The sequence below is a fragment of the Nelumbo nucifera genome, chromosome 3 (assembly GCF_055504915.1).
Source record: "Nelumbo nucifera cultivar China Antique chromosome 3, China Antique-T2T, whole genome shotgun sequence".
NCBI lineage: Eukaryota > Viridiplantae > Streptophyta > Magnoliopsida > Proteales > Nelumbonaceae > Nelumbo > Nelumbo nucifera.
The window spans coordinates 98,535,968-98,557,886 of NC_142651.1; the positions used below are offsets into that span (position 1 = coordinate 98,535,968).

Sequence of the window (21,919 nt, forward strand, 5' to 3'; positions counted from 1 at the left end):
CAAGCATTACTAGGGGTGGCCACGAGCCGAGATCAAATAGGTACATATATACAACAATAATAATAATAATAATAATAATATGTAATAAAAATATTATATATAATGTTTTTATTTTTATATATAATAATAACTAATTATTATAATTCTTAATTTTTTAAATATCAAATAAAAAAATATTATATATATTTATTTTTATAAAATATTTTTTCTCAAGTCGAGCTCGAACTTATGAACTTTTGATTCGAGTCGAGTTCAAGCTCAAGGTTCTAGCTCGAACCGAGCTCGAGTCTTGTACTACCTTGGCAAGCCAAACTCGAGCCTTGTATTATTCGGTTCGGCTCGTCTCGAATCCACCCCTAAGCACTACAAACGTAGGCTTTACATCTGGTCGCCTTGCAAGGCGTTTCTCCACTCTGAGTTTTCAGCACTTAAGTGTGCCACAAGCAAGCTGTCTCGTCACCTAGCCAAGGCAGCTATTTTGCCTAGAAATTACTTTATGGCGACCAACCATTTCTCATTGTGGTTCGACCCATTTGAACATCTCTGTTTTGAAAATCTATATCCTCCTTAATCCTTTCTGTTGGTGCGAATAAAGTTCTCTTTTACCAAAAAAAGTCATCCTGACTCCATTCACATGGTGTCTTGAATTTATTTCTAACCCGGATTTAGAAGGTGTTTGGTTCCATTGTATTTATTTTATTTTATTACTTTTTTTTTGCAGATTAGAGAAAATGTTTATGCATGGTGTTATTAGGTTCAATTGCCATTTTTTGAGAAAATGATGTCACGTAGGAGCCACGTCAGTCGTTTATACCCGAAAATGATTTAAGAAAATAAAAAAAATATAAAAAATGATGTTTTTAAGATGGGCTATTTTTTGAGAAAATGGCACAACATTTTTTTCTTTTTGTGAAAATATCTAACCAAACAACATATTTGATGTGTTCTTTTGATGATTTTCTCAAAATTTAATGTGACTCTGATATGAGGTTGTTTCCTCAAAACACCCAATTGAACTAAACACTACATTTAAGGGTGAACATAAGTCAAGCTTTTCATGAACTAATCGAGCTTGATTAATGAAAATCTTGATTCAACTCATCAAGTTCGAACATATAAGCTTTTGAGTCAAGCCGAATTCAAACTCATGTCTTTAGTTCAAATCAAGCCAAAAGTACCTGAGTTGGGCGGCCCCAACCCACCCAATTATTAATGGGTTGAACCCATTTATTTAGTTTTGGGTGATTGTGGGTCGGGTAGCCCAATAAACATGGTCTTTAACGGATTGGACAGTTGGGTAATGGTTAATCACCAAACCCATCAATGAGTAGAGATCAATCAATACTCAATAAGAGAAGTGGAGAAAGAGAAGAGGAAAGAATGAGCTCTAGGGTTTAGCAAAGATCAACAGATATCAATATGGCGATTCAGGCTGCCATCTCAGGTACTTTCTCTCTCTCTCTATCTATCTTTAACCTTGTCTACTACTCTACAACATGCATGGGGAAAATTTTTGACTTGTTGCATTATATCGCTGATCGCATGTAGAGTTGAGAGTTAAGTAGCCCTTATTCAATAGTTGCTTGCATTTCTCTCCATTTCTCTTGGACCTGCAACTTACATTAATTGGGCTATGAGATAAATATAGATTACCTAATTGATTGAAACTTGGACTTCTACTTCACTTTACATAACCCCAAAGCCAACAGGACATATTCTTCAACCTTCTCCAAACGGTATAAATTCAAAATGCTGACCCTTGAAATCAAAAGACCCATCCATGAACCTTTCTTGTATAAACTCTTTTGGATTCTTCCAGATTTTGGGATCCATTATTGGATCATTCACCCTCCTCTATCAATGTCAATTTAAGCTTTTCCATCCCTGGATGACCAGGGAATGTATGTCATGTCAAATTCATCTTTTGAATAGAATTTACTTGAAAATATAACTCTATTTGTTTGAAATGATGCTCATGTTGGCAAATTCATTCTGTCAAATTCACTAATGATGTGTTGATGACCTTGAAATGATGCTCCTATTGGCATTCAATTCATTTAAGCTTTGTTTGTTTGTAGTATAAATATGAATCAAATATATATATATATATATATATATATATATATATATATATATATATATATATATATTGTTACAGACTAATGTCAATGGAAAGCCATAATGATGCCAAATTCATTAGGGTCTACTTCAAGGAATAAAAGAAGATAAACTTCTGTTGTTTAAAACACTTTGATTTGTTTTATGATGAAAATGAAATTGAAAGGGCAAAATGCAAAGATTGTGATAAAACGTATAGTGCAAATGTGAGTGTTGGCGGTACATCAAATATGTTGTGTCATATAAGAATTTGTAGAGAATGTGATGAATATTCTAGGAGTTGAGTTAATAAATGTGATCAAGATGCATATAGAGAAAATATGGCAATGGCTATAATTAGACATAGATATGCATTTTCATTTGCAGAGCATGAAGTTATTAGATGTATACATTCTATTTTGAATCTGGAAGTGAAACGTATTTCATATTACATTGCAAAAACTGATGTATTAAAGATATACATTAAGGAGAAGAAAAAATTGTGGGATTTATTACAATCGCTTCCTGGTAGAATTTGTCTTACATTAGATATGTCGACTTCAATTACCACGGAATCATATATGTGCATCACTATTCATTTTGTTGATAGTGAGTGGAGGTTACAAAAACGAATTCCAAGTTTTTCTCATGTACCACCATCTCACACTGGTGTTGCAATTTTGGAGAAGGTGTCAAATGTATTAAATGGATGACAAATTAAAAATAAGTTATTTTCAATTAGTTTAGACAATGCCTGAGCCAATGATACATTTGTTAATTTGTATAGAAGGCGTTTTAACTTGAAAAATGCACTTTTATTAGATGGAAAAGTTTTCCATGTGCATTATTGTACACATATTTTGAATCTTATAGTGCAAGAAGGCTTGAAAGAAATAGATGATGTGATGCTTAAAATTAGAAAAATTGTAAAAGCTTGTTAAAGGTTCCAAGGCACGAAACCGAGATTAGTTGAATGTGCCAATCAATTGATGATTGAGAGTAAAAAGAAACTAAATTTGGATGTTTCTACAAAGTGGAACTCCACATTTGATGCTTGAAAGGGCTATGTTTTATCGAAAAGTTTTTTCTCATTTGAAATCATATGATATCAATTATGCTAATGCTCCAACCGAATAAGAATGGGTGAAGATTAAAAAAAATTTTAAGTTTTTGAAAGTTTTCTATGACATGACCAACATTTTCTCAAGAACTCAATATCCAACTTCAAATTTATATTTTCACGGGGTTTGGAAAGTTGAATTGTGTTTGAGGTTGAAAGGCAGAGATGAATTTTTGAAGGAAATGCCCAAGTCTATGTTAAGTAAATTTGACAAATATTGGAAAGAATATAACATTATTTTGGCAATTGTTGTTGTTCTACATCCTCGTTTCAAATTGAAATTTGTGAAGCTTGTATATAAGAAGTTGTATAATGTGGAAGATGCAATAAATCACACAATTCTTGTTAAAGAAACATTGAGGAACTTATTTGCCGATTATATGAAGAGTAGTAATGTCATGCCTAATGTGAAATCAATTATTGAAACTATGGCCACTAGTAATACAATGCTTGATGAGGAGTTTGATCCAATTGAGGTAATTATAATTTGAAATATTTATTTTTAAGAAAATAAAAATATAAAGTTTTCATATATTAGATATTTAATCAATATCTAACTTATTTGCCGATTATATGATATTGCATTCTTATTATTGTAGGAATTTGATAATTTTTAAAGTCAAGTCTATGCTATTTATGAAAAAAATCCCAATTAGACTTGTATTTAGAGAAAACAAGCATTGATTGAAAAAGCTATATTGATATCTTAGGATTTTAGAGATTGAATGAGTCTCGCTTTCTTGAGTTATCAAGGATGGCTTGTGATGTTTTTACAATTCCAGTTTCTACAGTTGCTTCAGAAGTTGCATTTAGTGGTGGAGGTAGAATTTTAGAGCAATATCACAAGTCCCTTCTTCCAGAAAATGTTGAAGCTCTTATTAGTTTTAAAAAGTTCTGATTAACTTATTCTTTTGTTTGTTTTTGATGTAGATAAAATCTCTCCTAACCCACTCCCAAAATCCTCATTTTTTGATGACTGAATTCAGGAAGAATCAACACCCATTCTACCACAGATCTGCTCACAGTTGCAACCATCTTCTCCATGCTACAAGCCTTGTCTTCAAAAGTCCTGTTCCTTTCCTTCCATATGTTCCAGCATATTGCAAATGGGATACAACTCCATAGTAACATTGCCTTCTTGCACCTAAACAGCCTAGGCCTTGTTGAAAAAATCTCAGCTGTTGTGGTTGGGTGAAATCCAGAGACCCTAAACATGGAAGTAAACACATTCCACAAGAATCTTGAGAAGTCGCATGAGATGAATAGGTGAATCATGTTCTCCTCCTATTCCTTACAAAGGCAGCATCTGGAAGCCATGTTAAAGCCTCTGGATTTCAAGTGATCGGCTGTCAACATGCTGTCCATTGCTATCAGCCAAGCCAGAGCTTCCACTCTTGGAGGAACTGGGTTTCCCCAAATGCCCTTAATGTGATTCACATCTGAGATAGATCTGCTGAGAGCCAGATAACATCACTTTACTGTGAACTTGCCATTCTTGCACTCTTTCCACCAAAGCTTGTCTCTGAGCTGAATTCTAGGTTTTATACCCTCCAGTTTCTCCAAGAGAGAAATGCATTCTTCAACTTCTCTGTTCAATAAAGGCCTCCTGAATTTCGGACTCCAGATCAGCTGCTCTCCCCTCCTTTCATAGCAACCACTAATAGTGACTTTTACCTCTGTTAATCTATACAGTCTTTTAACCAGTTCAACTTTGCACTGCAAACAAGCAAAGCCTTACTTTTCTTTTTCATTGGGCTACACAATGGGGGGAAGGCCATAACCCCCCCAATTCTAGTGAAGGTGAGATTTGATCCCAAGTCTCCACTTCAACCAGTTGGAGACCTTACCAACTAGCCACTTGGAACCTAAAGCCCTACTGTTTGACTAATGATTAGGGGATATGTCATAATTGGAGTTTTGCCCAAATTAGACCTCTTTATTACTTCGGGTTTTTCTTTCCCATTTTTTTCCAGTTCCAAAGATAAGGAATATCATGATGGAAAATTTCCTGTAGCTCTGATAAAAAATTCCTTCAGCTCAAGATTTCCTCTCCCCTGGAAAAACAATGTAGAACTTGTTTATTAATAACTAAAATTTGAAACTAACGGAAAAAACTGACAGCAAGGAAAGACACTATGGAGGCATCACCAAGTTCTCCAATTGCTGGTAAAATGTTTGTGATCGTTGGTGCTGGAGGTGCTGGAAGAGCATTGGCCTTTGGTGCCAAAAGTACAGGAGCAAGGGTTATCATTTTTGACAGAAAATATGGTAAAAATACTAGAATGGCCTCTCTGGCTAGTTAAGCATGCTTCCTATCTTCTAATTTTCATCTATTAGTCATTTCTACCATTGTGATTTTATTTGAAAAGGAAGAGTGAAATCTCTAGCCTGCTCAGTCTTTGGGGAATCTCTTCCTTATGAAAATATTGCTAAATCCACCCAGAAAGAGGAGCAATCCTTGCAAATGCCACTTCATTGGGAATGCATCCAAACACAGATCGAATTCCCGTGGCCGAGGTTCTTCTTCTTTCTTTTATATCCAGAGTACAATATAGTGTATAATTGGTAAACCAAAACTAAATGCTCGTTTGCTTAAGTAGGAAACTATGGGAGTTTATGAGCTTGTCTCCGATGCTGTTTACACACCTAGAAAAATCCGACTGTTGAAAGAAGCAGAAGCTGCTGGAACCCACGTTGAGTGGAGTTGAGATGTTTGTTTGCCAGGCCATTGGTCAGTTCAATCTATTCCCAGGCGGAGAAGGTACTGAATTACTCCAGCTCACTTTCCAGTTCATAGTTCATACTAAGCCAGTCTTGGATATGCCTCCAACTTAACACTATTAGGACGATTCTAACAATCTAAACAAGAATGCACACTAGCTAACCAATTCAAACAACTTGAATGTCACCCCTCCTTAACATTCTAGCTTTTTGTTTTTGCAGCCCCAGAAGAGTTTATGCAAGAGATTGTTTTGACAATGTTCTGAGTTACTGCATCGAGAACCAAAAGTTTGTTTCAGGCAATATTTTTGTCACTTTATTATTGTGAATCTGTGATGCCTAAGAGTTTTGTAGGAGCATTATTGGCTTCTGAATAGTTCTGCCTAATAGAACTATAGAAGCTCAAAGTCTTATACATGTTCATGAGCATCTCTCGTTGGTAATTTGAAACATTCCTCTTGATGTTTCAGTTGAAGAAAAATGCATGGATGAGTAGTGATGATGCACAATCCGGCCGGTCTTAGCTGTCAACGATCTTGCCTCTGAACTGAGTGGCAGGGGACCTGAAACGGAGGGGGTGAAGAAGCTCCGGGGAGAACCCGGCGTAAGGGCTCCGAAGCTCAAGTTAGAATCCTTCAAAGGCAAGATAAGCCAGATAGCGCAAAGTTAGCATACCTCGTTCTTGGGGGGTAGGGAGCCTTTTATAACCACCTCGTGCACTCACTTCCAGGCTTCTGTCAGATCGGGCATGATTATCTCTGAGCTCCTGCCAGTTCGGATGTCATCCCCTCTGGTCGGACAGAACCGCCACTGCTCCTTTTGTCGGAGCCGTCTCTGCGGCTGGTGACGACGGTGGCAGGAGGCCGTTTGAAGTGCGGCTGTCAGGCGTCAGATGCCAAATCAGTCAGGTGCGCCGCCCTTGGATACAAACGTCCTCGGTGTCAGGTACGTTTGGTCAGTCTGGTGTTTCAGAAGCGAAGTGCTGGAGTGGCGAGCGAGATGAGTCTTGAGTTCGGTTTGGGGAGTGTTCCGAGCTGCCATGGGCCAGCTCGGGTCACGGCCTTGTGAGGCTTAGGACCCGAGATAGTTCGAGCTCCTTGCAGGGAGCTCGGGTTCTTAGTAGGGAGCTCGGGTTCTTAGTAGGGAGCTTGGACTCCCAGTAGGGAACTTGGGTTCTTGGTAGGGAGTTCGAACTCCTAGTGAGCTTGGACTGTTGGTTACTTTCGGTGCTCGTTTTGGGCGCTCTTCTGCCCCGAGCTGCTTGCTTTTGCCACGTGTCGGGTGATTGCGAGGTTGGGCCAAATTTCCCTTCATCAATTGCCCCCCACTCCCTGCGACAAGGGTCCTGTCTTGGCGCGGGGAGTTCGAAAGGTAGCAAGAGGATTTTGGTCCGTACTGAGGGCGCTCACTCTAACTTGATTTTCAAAAAAGGGGCGCGCGTTTGGGAGACGTGACAGTAGCCGTTCGGGAGTCGTACTGCAGATGCTTTTATTGCGAGGAGACGTGCGCTGACACCCTGTCAGTTTCGAGAAGATGCGTGCTGACGCCCCGTCATCTCTGACAGGACGTGCGCGACGCCTCATCAGTTTCAGAAAGACGTGCGCTGGTCGGCTTCGGAAGACGTGCGGTCAGCGCGGCTGTGGGCCGTTGGATTGGCTTTGATCTGGACCGTCGCTTTCCGGCCGCTGTGGAGATAAATAGCAGGGGGGGGGGGCAGTCCTTGCCGCTGTACCTCTTGAGCTCGTGCCTAAGTTTCAGTCCGCGTCTAGGCTCTTCAGCTCGCGTCCCAGGTTCCTTTTGCTTGTTCGAGCTTTCGTGGTCTACTTCAGTCTTCTTCCCGGGTGAATGCTCTTCTTGGAATCCTGTTCCATTCCCTGATGTCTAGTTCGGAGGGTTCAGATAGTTCAAGCGGGTCTGATGCAGGTTCTACGAACCAATTTGCGTCCCCCGGTAGTTCAAGTGAGCCCGATGTAGGTCCTGAGGAAGAGGTTGAACCTACAGGCCGAGGTGCCTCGGGTAGGTTGGCGTCCACCTCCCATCGTGGCCGGGCTTTAGATCAGTTTGGCCCTTCGACTATGACGCCTGAGGGACTTCGATCCCTCATAGACTACTACAACTTGCCCGAGGAGTACGCCTACTTCATCCCTACGGGTAGCTTCCCTTGGGAACACGGTCCTGATGAGATCGTGATTTTCCGGGAGCAGCTCGCTGCGGGGCTGCGACTGCCTTTCCATCCTCTTCTCGTCGAGGTTCTAAACCACTTCGGTGTGACGGTCGGCCAGCTTCACCCGAACTCCATTAGGAATTTAGTGGGGACGATCTCCTTATTCTGTGACGAGAACTTTCCTTTGGATTTGGAGATTTTTTCCTCTATTTTAATGCTGAAAAAGCAAGCGGGTCCCCTTCCTGGGCGTAGGCGGGCATACTACCTGTCTCCTCGCCCAGGCTTCAAGCTCTTACACGAACTCCCTAATAAGGTCCCGGCGTGGAAGCGGGACTATTTCAGGGTGCGAAGTGCACTGGGGTGGCCGTTTCAGACTGGCTGGGGGATCGCCGCTCCCAACTCCGGCATCACACTCGATAAAGAGACGGCGAAGGGCCTCCGGCAATGGGCGCGGCTTGGGCTGGAGTGTCAACAGTATCTGACGGAGGTCAAGCTTATTGCTGCTGGCCTGAGTTCGGGTAGGTTCTTCCCCTAGCGATCCTGTCTTGCTCTTCTTTTACTTGTTTTACTGATGCCGAACTCCTTTTCACAGGTACGATGGACTCTCGAGGGACCCGAGGTGGGCACTTGTTCCAGGGCATGAAGAGGAGAAAACGGGTGGCTAAGCGAGCTCGCGCCGAGCCACCCCAGGGTGCGGAGCCCGAGATGCTGGACTACCCAGTGGAGGATCAGCCTATGGAGCCCGAGATGGATACCCCTATGCAGGAGCCGGCGGGGGCTCCTTATGCCGAAACTACTCACACAGGGGCTTCCACTTACTCCGAGTCTGCCCATACGCGAGCTGGGCCGTCGGGGTCGGAGGCCCCGGGGGACTTCAGGAGTGTGCTGTCGCCTATTCACGCTCTTCAAAGGAGTAAGGAGGCCATGTTTCCCGAGGAAGTCGCGGCGTGGACCGAGCTCCCTCTGCACCAAGTGGCCTGCCGTGCCGTTACCCATGCCATGGTGGTAAGTGATCTCCCTTCTTTAGAGTTCTTCGGCCTTTATTCTTCTATTCGTTCCTTTGATCCCTTGTTTCCCTTTGGTAGGTGAACTCTTCTATTCACGCCTTGGCGAACTAGGTGGAGAGGTGCTCGAGGCAGGCACGAGCTGCCGAGGAGGCTGCTCGCCTCGCGAGGTCTCAGAGAGATGCTGAGGCCATGGGAGTGGTGGTGAAGCATATGGCGGAATTGAAGCTGGACCTGCAGCATCAAGTCGAGTATCTTCAGGAGGATATCAGGGAGATGACTCAGATCTTCTCTCAAGGCATCGAAGACGCGAAGAAAAAAGCTATCAGTGATTATATTGCTTCACCGGATTTCGATGATCTGATGGTGGACTCCTACAGGAGGGGTTTCAAGCTAAGCCGGTGGATGATCCGGAATACGTACCCCGAGCTCGATACCAGCGCCATATCCACTTCGCGCATTACTCAAGAGATGGCTAATGCTGCGGATGCCGAATCGGACTCCGAGGGGGAGGCAGGTCCTTCGGGCGTTGTCGAAGTGGCTTCTGATAATGATGAAGTAGCCCCTGACTTGTAAAAGATGAAGTGAAATGTACACCTTTGTTTTTGAATGTACACCTTTATCTGAAACGAAATGGCTTTTTTGTTTAAGTACTGGTTGTCCTGTCTTCGAGCTGCGTTTTTTGCCGAACTGACCATTTCGGTCCTTTAGTTCGTTTTTTACCTCGGCTTCGGGGTACTTGCCTTGGTGGTTTATAGGTAGTATCTTCTTAAGTTGACGACGTTCCATGCTCGGGGTACTTGTTTTCCTTCTAGGTTTTCGAGCTCGTATGCCCCCCCCCCCCCCCCCCCCCCGAGTGCTTTCTTTACTCTGTAGGGTCCTTCCCAATTTGGTCCAAGTTTCCCTACGTCGGGTTCGGGCACCATGACCTTACGGAGAACCAGGTCGCCGACGCGGAAGTTCCTCTTCTTTACTCTGGCGTTATAGTACCGAGCCACCTTTTGCTGGTAGGCCACAATTCGGATGTGCGCGAGGTCTCTCACTTCGTCCAGTAGGTCGAGGTTGGTGCATAACTCGCCCTCGTTTGTCTGTTCGTCGTATGCTTCTAGTTGCAGCGTAGGTACTTCGATTTCCGCCGGGATCACCGCCTCGGTGCCGTAGGTGAGGTTAAAGGGGGTCTCTCCTGTGACGGTTTTTTCCGTGGTTCGGTGAGCCCATAGAACACTTGGTAGTTCGTCTGCCCACAAACCTTTGGCTCGGTCTAATCGTGCATTCAGTCCACGGAGCCCTGGTTAGACCAAGCGCGAACAGGGATGAGGAGCCCTGGATCCTTCACGTAGATGGCTCCTCGAACCAGCAAGGCAGCGGGGCTGGAATAGTGCTACGCGGGCCGAGCGGAACGAAGTTGGAATACGCACTACGCTTTGAGTTCGCGGCATCCAACAACGAGGCGGAGTACGAGGCACTGATAGCCGGGCTAAACCTAGCGCACAAGGTTGGAGCAAAGAACATAGTTATCTGCAGTGATTCCCAGCTCGTGGTCAACCAAATTACAGGCGAATACGAAGCGCGCGAGCTCACAATGATTGCATACTTGGCAAAGGTAAAGGAGGCTCTGCTCAACTTCCAGTCACACTTCAAGCAAATCCCGAGGTCAGAGAACGCCGAGGCCGACGCCCTGTCCCGACTAGCTAGCACGAGCCACAACGCCATGAGAACCGTGTACGTAGAGGACTTACCTCGGCCCAGCATTCTCGGTGGGGCAGAAGGGGTCGCTCCCGTCACTGAAGCAGAGCCGAGCTGGATCGACCCACTCGCGAGCTTCCCGCTAGACGGAACCCTCTCCGCGGACCGCAACGCAGCCAAGAGGGTGCAGCGCCAGGCAGCCAAATACGTCATGATAGACGAACGGTTGTACCGATGATCCTACACGCTCCCCTACCTGCGATGCTTGCGCCCAGCCGAAGCCGGGCTGGTACTCCGCGACACTCATGAAGGCTTGTGCGGCGGACACCTGGGGGGCAGAGCCCTCGCCCAAAAAGCACTTCGACAAGGATACTACTGGCCAACGATGAAGATAGAGGCAATCAAGCTCGTCAGAAAATGCGACAAGTGTCAGAAGCATGCCAATATCCACCATCAGCCCGCTGCCGACCTCAAATACCTCACCAGTCCATGGCCCTTCGCCCAATGGGGCATCGACCTCCTGGGGCCATTCCCACCAGCGACAGGCGGGAGAAAATTCCTAGTGGTGGCAGTAGATTACTTCACAAAGTGGATAGAAGCTGAACCCCTAGCAATAGTTACAGCCCGAAACATACAAAACTTCTTTTGGAAGAACATTGTATGTCGCTTCGGGCTACCTCGGGTACTGATCTCCGACAACGGCAAACAGTTCGAGGATATCAAGTTCCAAGAATGGTGCCAAAGTATGGGAATTAGTCAGAACTTCACATCGGTCGCACACCCCCAGGCAAATGGCCAAACAGAAGTAATGAACAGAGCCATCCTCCGCGGACTGAAAGCACGATTAGACCGAGCCAAAGGTTTGTGGGCAGACGAACTACCAAGTGTTCTATGGGCTCACCGAACCACGGAAAAAACCGCCACAGGAGAGACCCCCTTTAACCTCACCTACGGCACCGAGGCGGTGATCCCGGCGGAAATCGAAGTACCTACGCTGCGACTAGAAGCATACGACGAACAGACAAACGAGGGCGAGTTACGCACCAACCTCGACCTACTGGACGAAGTGAGAGACCTCACGCACATCCGAATTGTGGCCTACCAGCAAAAGGTGGCTCGGTACTATAACGCTAGAGTAAAGAAGAGGAACTTCCGCGTCGGCGACCTGGTTCTCCGTAAGGTCATGGTGCCCGAACCCGGCGTAGGGAAACTTGGACTAAATTGGGAACGACCCTACAGAGTAAAGAAAGCACTCGGGGGGGGGGGGAGCATACGAGCTCGAAAACCTAGAAGGAAAACAAGTACCCCGAGCATGGAACGTCGTCAACTTAAGAAGATACTACCTATAAACCACCAAGGCAAGTACCCCGAAGCCGAGGTAAAAAACGAACTAAAGGACCAAAATGGTCAGTTCGGCAAAAAACGCAACTCGAAGACAAGACAACTAGCACTTAAACAAAAAAGCTATTTCATTTCAGATAAAGGTGTACATTCAAAAAAAAAGGTGTACATTTCAGATAAAGGTGTACATTTCACTTCATCTTTTACAAGTCAGGGGCTACTTCATCATTATCAGAAGCCACTTCGACGACACCCGAAGGACCTACCTCCCCCTCGGAGTCCGGTTCGGCATCCGCAGCATTAGCCATCTCTTGAGTAATGCGCGAAGTGGATATGGCGCTGGTATCGAGCTCGGGGTACGTATTCCGGATCCTCCACCGGCTTAGCTTGAAACCCCTCCTGTAGGAGTCCACCATCAGATCATCGAAATCCGGCGAAGCAATATAATCACTGACAGCTTTTTTCTTCGCGTCTTCGATGCCTTGAGAGAAAATCTGAGTGATATCCTCCTGAAGATACTCGACCTGATGCTGCAGGTCCAGCTTCAATTCCGCCATATGCTTCACCACCACTCCCATGGCCTCAGCATCTCTCTGAGACCTCGCCTGCCTAGACCGCGCGAGGCGAGCAGCCTCCTCGGCAGCCCGTGCCTGCCTCGAGCACCTCTCCACCTGGTTCGCCAAGGTGTGAATAGAAGAGTTCACCTACCAATGGGAAACAAGGGATCAAAGGAACGAATAGAAGAATAAAGGCCGAAGAACTCTAAAGAAGGGAGACCACCATGGCATGGGTAACGGCACGACAGGCCACTTGGTGCAAAGGGAGCTCGGTCCACGCCGCGACTTCCTCGGGAAACATGGCCTCCTTACTCCTTTGAAGAGCGTGAATAGGCGACAGCACACTCCTGAAGTCCCCCGGGGCCTTCGAGCCCGACGGCACAGCTCGCGTATGGGCAGACTCGGAGTAAGCGGGAGCCCCTGTGTGAGTAGTTTCGGCATAAGGAGCCCCCGCCGACTCCTGCATAGGGGGAACCATCTCAGGCTCCATAGGCTGATCCTCCGCCGGGTAGTCCGGCACCTCGGGCTCCGCACCCTGGGGTGGCTCGGCGCGAGCTCGCTTAGCCACCCGTTTTCTCCTCTTCATGCCCTGGAACAAGTGCCCACCTCGGGTCCCTCGAGAGTCCGTCGTACCTGCGAAAAGGAGTTCGACATCAGTAAAACAAGTAAAAGAAGAGCAAGACAGGATCGCTAGGGGAAGAACCTACCCGAACTCAGGCCAGCAGCAATAAGCTTGGCCTCCGTCAGATACCGTTGACACTCCAGCCCAAGCCGCGCCCATTGCCAGAGGCCCTTCGCCGTCTCTTTATCGAGTGTGACGCTGGAGTCGGGAGCGGCGATCCCCCAGCCGGTCTGAAACGGCCACCCCAGCGCACTTCGCACCCCGAAATAGTCCCGCTTCCACGTCGGGACCTTATTAGGGAGTTCGTGTAAGAGCTTGAAGCTTGGGCGAGGAGACAGGTAGTATGCCCGCCTACACCCAGGAAGGGGACCGCTTGCTTTTTCAGCATTAAAATAGAGGAAAAAATCTCCAAATCCAAAGGAAAGTTCTCGTCACAGAATAAGGAGATCGTCCCCACTAAATTCCTAATGGAGTTCGGGTGAAGCTGGCCGACCGTCACACCGAAGTGGTTTAGAACCTCGACGAGAAGAGGATGGAAAGGCAGTCGCAGCCCTGCAGCGAGCTGCTCCCGGAAAATCACGATCTCATCAGGACCGTGTTCCCAAGGGAAGCTACCCGTAGGGATGAAGTAGGCGTACTCCCCGAGCAAGTTGTAGTAGTCTATGAGGGATCGAAGTCCCTCAGGCGTCATAGTCGAAGGGCCGAACTGATCTAAAGCCCGGCCACGACAGGAGGTGGACGCCGACCTACCCGAGGCACCTCGGCCTGTAGGTTCAACCTCTTCCTCAGGACCTACATCGAGCTCACTTGAACTACCGGGGGACGCAAATTGGTTCGTAGAACCTGCATCAGACCCGCTTGAACTATCTGAACCCTCCGAACTAGACATCAGGGAATGGAATAGGATTCCAAGAAGAGCACTCACCCGGGAAGAAGAATGAAGTAGACCACGAAAGCTCGAACAAGCAAAAGGAACCTGGGACGCGAGCTGAAGAGCCTGGACGCGGACTGAAACTTAGGCGCGAGCTCAAGAGGTACAGTGGCAAGGACCGCCCCCCCCCCCCGCTATTTATATCCACGGCGGCCGGAAAGCGACGGTCCAAATCGAAGCCAATCCAACGGCCCACAGCCGCGCTGACCGCACGTCTTCCTTAGCCGACCAACGCACGTCTTTCCGAAACTGACGAGGCGTCGCGCACGTCCTGTCAGAGATGACGGGGCGTCAGCACGCATCTTCTCGAAACTGACAGGGGGTCAGCGCACGTCTCCTCGCAATAAAAGCATCTGCAGCACGACTCCCGAACGGCTACCGTCACGTCTCCCAAATGCGCGCCCCTTTTTTGAAAATCAAGTTAAAGTGAGCGCCCTCAGTACGGACCAAAATCCTCCTGCTACCTTACGAACTCCCCGCGCCAAGACAGGACCCTTGTCACAGGGAGTGGGGGGCAATTAGTGAAGGGAAATTTGGCCCGACCTCGCAATCACCCGACACGTGGCAAAAGCAAGCAGCTCGGGGCAGCAGAGTGCCCAAAACGAGCACCGAAAGTAACCAACAGTCCAAGCTCACTAGGAGTCCGAACTCCCTACCAAGAACCCGAGCTCCCTACTGGGAGTCCGAGCTCCCTACTAAGAACCCGAGCTCCCTACTAAGAACCCAAGCTCCCTACGAGGAGCCTGAACTATCTCGGATCCTAAGCCTCACAAGGCCGTGACCCGAGCTGGCCCATGGCAGCTCGGAACACTCCCCAAACCGAACTCAAGACTCATCTCGCTCGCCACTCCAGCACTTCGCTTCCGAAACACCAGACTGACCAAACGTACCTGACAACGAGGACGTTTGTATCCAAGGGCGGCGCACCTGACTGATTTGGGATCTGACGCCTGACAGCCGCACTTCAAACGGCCTCCTACCACCGCCACCTGCCACCGTCGTCGCCAGCCGCAGAGACGGCTCCGACAAAAGGAGCAGTGGCGGTTCTGTCCGGCCAGAGGGGATGACATCCGAGCTGGCAGGAGCTCAGAGATAATCATGCCCGATCTGACAGAAGCCTGGAAGTGAGTGCGCGAGGTGGTTATAAAAGGCTCCCTACCCCCCAAGAACGAGGTATGCTAACTTTGCGCTATCTGGCTTATCTTGCCTTTGAAGGATTCTAACTTGAGCTTCGGAGCCCTTACGCCGGGTTCTCCCCGGAGCTTCTTCACCCCCTCCGTTTCAGGTCCCCTGCCACTCAGTTCAGAGGCAAGATTGTTGACAGTTAAAACCGGTCAGATTGTGCATCATCAAGTAGCAATCAGCCTTTTCAAGAAAACATGCATCTAATCTAATATAATTATGTAAAACAAAGCCCTCATAGAAGAGAACTTCAAAAACATGTCTACCTTCCTACTCAGAAAAATGGATAAATAGGCTTTGATTCAAATTGACAAGTTACCTCATATATTTTTATTTTTGTAACAAGTCAAGTTGCTGACTCAAATAAACTACCCAACAGAAAGATCAACATGCTTTTTTTGAAGATAAATAAATAAATAAATTATTAGAAAGAGACAAGAAAGGAGATTACAGTGGGTGATAAGGCATCACCCCAAAAATAACATAACACCCTGCCACCCCAAAATTTCCAGAACTTCAATCACACACCGACCTAAACAAAGCTCTTGAACTACCCAATTAAAGCCCAACATTGCCCATCCCTAAACTCCTTCCTGAGCCCCCCCCCCCCCCCCTCTTTCATATTACCCGAACACCCAATAAGCAGACAGCCCAAAACTCCCCTTCCACCTACTGAACTAAAAACAAAATCACTTCAGACCTTCGTCAGTTGGAACAGCAACCTTCTCTTCAAAGCTGTTTTTGTCTTCATAATCCTCTTGTTAATTCCAACTCCAAATAAACCTCCCCTTAACCTTGCAATTTGAGGCTGGCACAACTTGGAAATTTGGTGTGGGTCATATTCTTAGATATAGTGGGTTGCTAATTACAAATTGACAATATTCATCAAAAAAAAAAATTACAAATTGACAATGGGTCCTCTCTCTCCCCCCTCTTGCAAGTGCCACTCAACTAGTAATGAATTGAAAATAACTTGTATGAGACATAGAACCTATTGCTCTTTAGTAAAGATACAAATTTAAACCAACTTTACACTACACAAGATTTTATCAGATCCAAATGAGATGAATCCATATTTGATCCACCCGTAACCAAATCAAATTTATATCACTTTTTACCAGATTGGATTTGAATTTGAATTTAGACAAATGATACCATTTTTTTTATCATCAGACACAATGATACCATTTGCAGTCCTGCATATAATGACGCCATGTGCCCGTTCAAATCACACACTCTTTTTTTTATATAAAACAGAAATTTCATTAAAAGAAAAAAGAGAATACAATAGGAAGGTAATAAGAGTTTTTTCTTCTTTTTACCCAAAGCCTTACAGCAACAAACCAGGGAAAAATCACCTAAACTCAAAACACCCAACCTGCCTAAAACCAGCGAAACCAAGAGCAGCATTCCTCGGAGTCTTGGATCCTCTTTACAATTGGATAAACAGGCTCTCCCACCTCCCCATAACCCAACATTAAAAATCACTCCTCTATCCTTTCTTTTTTATTTTCCCACTCCAAGAAAGCTCTTCTAGCAGACTCACCACCTAAAAAGGACAAACCCAAAAATTTACCAACTCCTTATCAACATTTTTTCTTTCCAAATCCACTCTCTTCTCTACCAAAATCACTTTGTCAAAAATTGCAAGATCTACTACTTTCTCCCTTGTGCCTTCTAAACCTTCCTCATCAACCAAACTGACCCTCATCACCCTAGCTCCACCACTTTGATCCTTAGACCTTTACACCCATCTCTTTTTTAAGCTTACCCCTTAAAGACTTCCAATCATCCAAACTCTCCTTCTTACCAGATGCCAATTGAGTCCTATCCACAACTTTTACTCCTTTTCTTTTGTACAATCTCTTAAACTTGTTACTAGGATCCACCCCAACCAGATCTTTGACGAACAAGAAAACCATTGTTACATGGACAAGATGCAAATTACTCATGCTTCTTGACTTCTTACAATGTGTAACATAATTAACTATATCATTCTCAAACTCAGCCCTCAAACAAGGTCAATGCAAATCCTTCCAACAACCACTTCAGAAGACAACTCAGAATTAACTTTACCCATGGCTTCCTAAGAGGAATCCTCCAGTCCAGTTTCCAGAGTTGCAGAAACAGATATTACCTCAAAACCGGGCACCACTTTTTCACCATAACCAGAGACATCACTTGGCTCCACCTCTGAAACAGATATCACGGATGAACTCAGAGCTGCCCCAAACCTGACTTCTTCCCCGCTTGTGCCACCATCTACAGACCACTCAACAACACCCCCATGACTTAGAGAGGATTGGTCATGGCACAAACTCAATACAGGGCTAGAGATATTTGACTCCTGCTCCTGCACCACCTTATCAATTGCACTAGATTTATCTCAGTTGGGCTCCCCTGTTTTGAGCTCAAACTCATGATTTTTGTGGAAAGGTTTGCAACTTCTTTCATTGTTGTTCTCTGAAACCTTATGCTTGGTCTTCTCTTGCACTGCACCATCTTATCTTGTAATCACACACACCCAATCTATCTTCTCTCCTTCATTTCCCTTAACAGCTCTACTTCTCTTCTTCAACACCCTCTCTTCTCAATCTACTTAACCCTTTTTCTAAAAAAGCCCTTCCCCTTGTTAACCCTTTTGAGCTCAAATTCATGATTTTTGTGGAAAGGTTTGCAACTTCTGCCATTGTTGTTCTCTGAAACCTTATGCTTGGTCTTCTCTTGCACTGCACCATCTTATCTTGTAATCACACACACCCAATCTATCTTCTCTCCTTCATTTCCCTTAACAGCTCTACTTCTCTTCTTCAACACCCTCTCTTCTCAATCTACTTAACCCTTTTTCTAAAAAAGCCCTTCCCCTTGTTAACCCATAAGCAGCTTAATCGGCTCCTCAAAAAATTTGTTCTTTTATTAGAGAAGTGGTCTCCACTTAGTTTATTTTTGACCCTAACAAAGAAGTGGGCCAATCTGATCAAGATGGATAATGCGCTGCTCCTATTAGCTTATATGACCATATGTTACATGTATTGGTAGGGTTGCAACAAATTGTACACTCTAGCTTGACTTGGTTGTCCAACTTCAAAACAATAAAACAAAAAAGTGGGCCAATCTGATCAGGATGGATAATGCTCTACTCCTATTAGCTTATATGACCATATGTTACATGCACAGTTAGGGCTGCAACTTGGGGTAGGCCCAACCTGGGCCTGAAAGAATCCAACCAACCCAAGCTTTTGCATGGTTGGGCTTGAGTTTTTGGGCTCCAGGCTGGACCTGGGTCAGAAAAATCAGGCCTAACCTGAACTCAGGTTGGGCTAGCCCAACCTTGACCCAAGCCCATCCAACCCGATCCTGCCCGACATTGTATGAAATACAAGTGTATATTGTGTATTTATAACATGTATATATGTATGAATATTATACTTATGCTATCGTGTACACCCTAAACTATATTTAGCTATTTACAATATGCATACGGTTAGCCTAAACTCACATCCATGCATAAACATGTGAAAATAGACAAATATTATAATTTTATTTGTATAAAAATATCTTTTTCTAATTATATATGCATGTATATATGTCTACAATATTTATATATGCATTTATCAAATGACATTTGTGCATATTTTCAATCCATTCTACTCTTAAATTGGGCTATAAAGCTGGGTAAACGATGGATGTGTAAAAAATATTCAATAATACGTCCAAACCCAACCAACCTGACCCAAGTTTTGTTTGGTTAAGCTTGAGTTGGGCTTAGGTTGGTAAACTGGGGTTTTAGGTTGGGCCAAGCTTGAGCCTAAGGTTTGAGTCTTAAGGTTGGGCCTGGGTTGACCCTCAACCTGACCCAACCTGCCCAAGTTGCACCCTATGCATAGGTAGTGATTTTCTTTTTCTGATGTACAAAAGGGTGTCTCTTTTAATAGTCCACCTAGAAATGGGTACTTTTTGTGTTGGCTCAACTTGAATCAGGCTGGCATTTTCAAGAATGGGTTTATAAGATCCAAGTATGATAGTTGTTAGAATAGTATTCTAAAGTCTGATTGGATTTTAGAATTATTCAAAACTGGGATGAGAGCTGAGTTAAGTTTTTGGCAGAAAATATGGCTCTTGATAGTTCGGGTACAACTTAGGTTGGGTTGGGGGGAGAGAAACTGCTAAATTTGGCAAAGGCCCAAAGCCTGAACCTGATCCCGGTGTAGTTGAAATTCTTCAAATCGGGCAAACCAGCTTAAACCCCCCAAGTCCATAAGCAAAATGGCTGGACAGAAACAGGATGTGCAGCCAACCCCAAATAGTTGGAGTCATGGTGGAGTTAAGTGAGTGGAAACTGAAGGAAATTTTGAGTAGTTGCATACATGAAAGACAGTAGCATACTTGTAAAACACGTCACAATTAAGCTTGAATATCAAAGGCATATGAACAGGCACTAAACACCTCTGCAGATTGGAAGATATATTCCATCTTAACCATTTGAAACATCTATTTCTGCTCTATCCGTTGGGCAATTAGACTTACCGCTGCATTTGCTGATGAGAATGCTCCATGAAAGCTCTCTTGATAAGAGATGGATTGCAAGTCTCTTGCCATCTTCAGTAAAATCTCCCCCAAGTCTGATTGTTTTCTTACTAGAGACTCATAATAAGACTGAGCAGCAACTTTGCTAATTTCCACATTAGTTGCCTCAGGACAGTACTCATCATCCAACCATTTGTGTAGAGTTACTCTAAGCCACTCTGATTCCTGTAGATACACTAGAATGGTTAGGTGTATTGCAGTGAATATCACATAATTATAAGGGTTTTTCCCCTTAAACTATAAACAAATCAGTTGGCCCAGGAAAACAATAAAATGGATTGAATGGTGCCAATTAACTTGGAATCTTTGAATGGATGCTTATTATCTAGCAACGAGATGTCAACTCAATGTAGTGGAAACATTCTTCACGTCCTCTCTGTAATTGAAGACTTCTAAAAAGAGATCCAGATGGAGGTGGAAGAATAATGAGGGACGTCTGAGGTGGCAGTAATATTAATTGATAAGTTAAAAAATAAAATCCTAGGGCTGCATTTGCTTCTCTGTAAAATGGATCTAGAATGTTTCAGCCTGAAATATTTCATCTATTATGTTCATCCTTTCTATGGAGAAATTTTGGGGCCGGCAAGTCTTTTTACGAAGATCTTCTGGTAGTTTTCACAGTCAAAAGACGCATTGAACTTTTGTATTAAGACCTTAGCAGCCTGAAGCCCGTTTGGACAAGGCTTGTCTTTCCGCACGTGTTCCTGACCTAATTTCTTTTTATGTAATTTAACTAGCAAGGAAAACAAAGCTTTCATTGTGAAAGGAGAGGAAGTGTAGCTCAAGTATTTCATCCCGAAAAAAAAAATCCGTCTATTTTATGTTGAATTAAACGCAAAGAGGTCATTGCAAAAACTTCCCTACAGGTAACCTTATGTGTCAAGATATGAAACCAGGCAACATAATGTCCTTCACATAGGACCAAACACAACATAAAGAGGCCGATCCGTATGAACATACGAGTGAGAAAAAGTAAGCGCCGTATGGATTGTCTTAAACGAGGCCATAGATCATCCTCGAAAAGAACTAGAAACCCAGAGAAAGGAAAATCAAGGAAATTCTCCGTGGAGTTCTAAATCTCCTGTTATGTGCAACCATCAGCGGTTTTTCCCCCTCCTCTGATGCCAAGTACCAAACATATAGGGAAGGGAGCAGTTTTCGGCCCAGTAAAAATTTTACATAAAAAAAAGTCGTATTCATCCTTCAGGAGGATATTAGTTCAGTTGGCTGAAGTTCTGCATCTCAAAAAGCATAACGTCTTGTGTTTGTTCCATGCATCACGATTCACAAGCAAAGAGAAACCAAGTAGATTTTAATCTGAAACTTCTGGTTGATTGTGGGAAAGGGAAAAAAAACCAAATCGGGATAATGGTTTTAAGGTACCTGCAGGGCCTTGGAAGGGAGCAACCAATCCTCCGGAACCCTAAGGTCTTGAATTAGGGATTGTTGGTCGTCATCCTGTTCCTCGTTGTCAATGCGTTGGGGGTTTGAACCAGAGGCTGGTCTCTGGACGGAGCGGGAACAACGGGGATCTTTCCGAGGGCGGAGTACCCTACGATGGAAGACGTCCGCATCAAAGACGAGTGCCCTAATTCTAGCTGCAGTGAACTTCAACGAACAGGGGAGAGAAGAACGATTTGTGGTCATTACAGTTGCGACGGAGGATGAAACAGAAAGAGACAGAGGCCCCATGCTCTCACTCTTGAACAAGACTGGACGATTGTTTATTATGCCTGATAGCGGGAAAAGAGGGAAACGAGTGCTGGCTTGGAGTGGATTAGGACGACAACGGTCAAATTCCTGCAGCTCTCGGAACCTTTTCAAGTAGATGATTCAATGGGTCGGTATGCATTATTGGGAGCACCTCCCGTATTTGTCATAGGTGTTTATAATACACGATTGAGATG

General features: G+C 44.8%; 1 protein-coding gene across 2 annotated transcripts; it reads right to left on the reverse strand.

The window, feature by feature from the left end:
• Nucleotides 1-1,552: 1,552 nt before the first annotated feature.
• Nucleotides 1,553-21,869, reverse strand: LOC104590238 (plant/protein). Of its 2 annotated transcripts, none has more exons than XM_088901513.1 (3): nucleotides 21,396-21,868; nucleotides 19,953-20,177; nucleotides 1,553-1,884 (listed from the first exon to the last, which is right to left on the reverse strand). In XM_088901513.1, the coding sequence occupies exons 1-3, from the start codon at nucleotides 21,702-21,704 to the stop codon at nucleotides 1,864-1,866; spliced, it is 555 nt and encodes a 184-aa protein (XP_088757639.1). In that variant the 5' UTR covers nucleotides 21,705-21,868; the 3' UTR covers nucleotides 1,553-1,863. The 2 variants fall into 2 exon arrangements, with proteins under 2 accessions (XP_088757639.1, XP_010247113.1); XM_010248811.3 differs by lacking the exon at nucleotides 1,553-1,884 and adding an exon at nucleotides 2,455-5,271 and having other exon boundaries at nucleotides 21,396-21,869.
• Nucleotides 21,870-21,919: the final 50 nt, after the last annotated feature.

Bases quoted from the DNA above. Each gene is read 5' to 3' on its own strand.
- LOC104590238 (XM_010248811.3), bottom strand. From the start codon at position 21,704: ATGGGGCCTCTGTCTCTTTCTGTTTCATCCTCCGTCGCAACTGTAATG. The intron at 20,178-21,395 runs GTACCTTAAAAC...GTGTATCTACAG, and splicing joins TCCCTTCCAAGGCCCTGCAG to GAATCAGAGTGGCTTAGAGT. The intron at 5,272-19,952 runs GTAAGTCTAATT...TTGTTTTTCCAG, and splicing joins TCTCATCAGCAAATGCAGCG to GGGAGAGGAAATCTTGAGCT.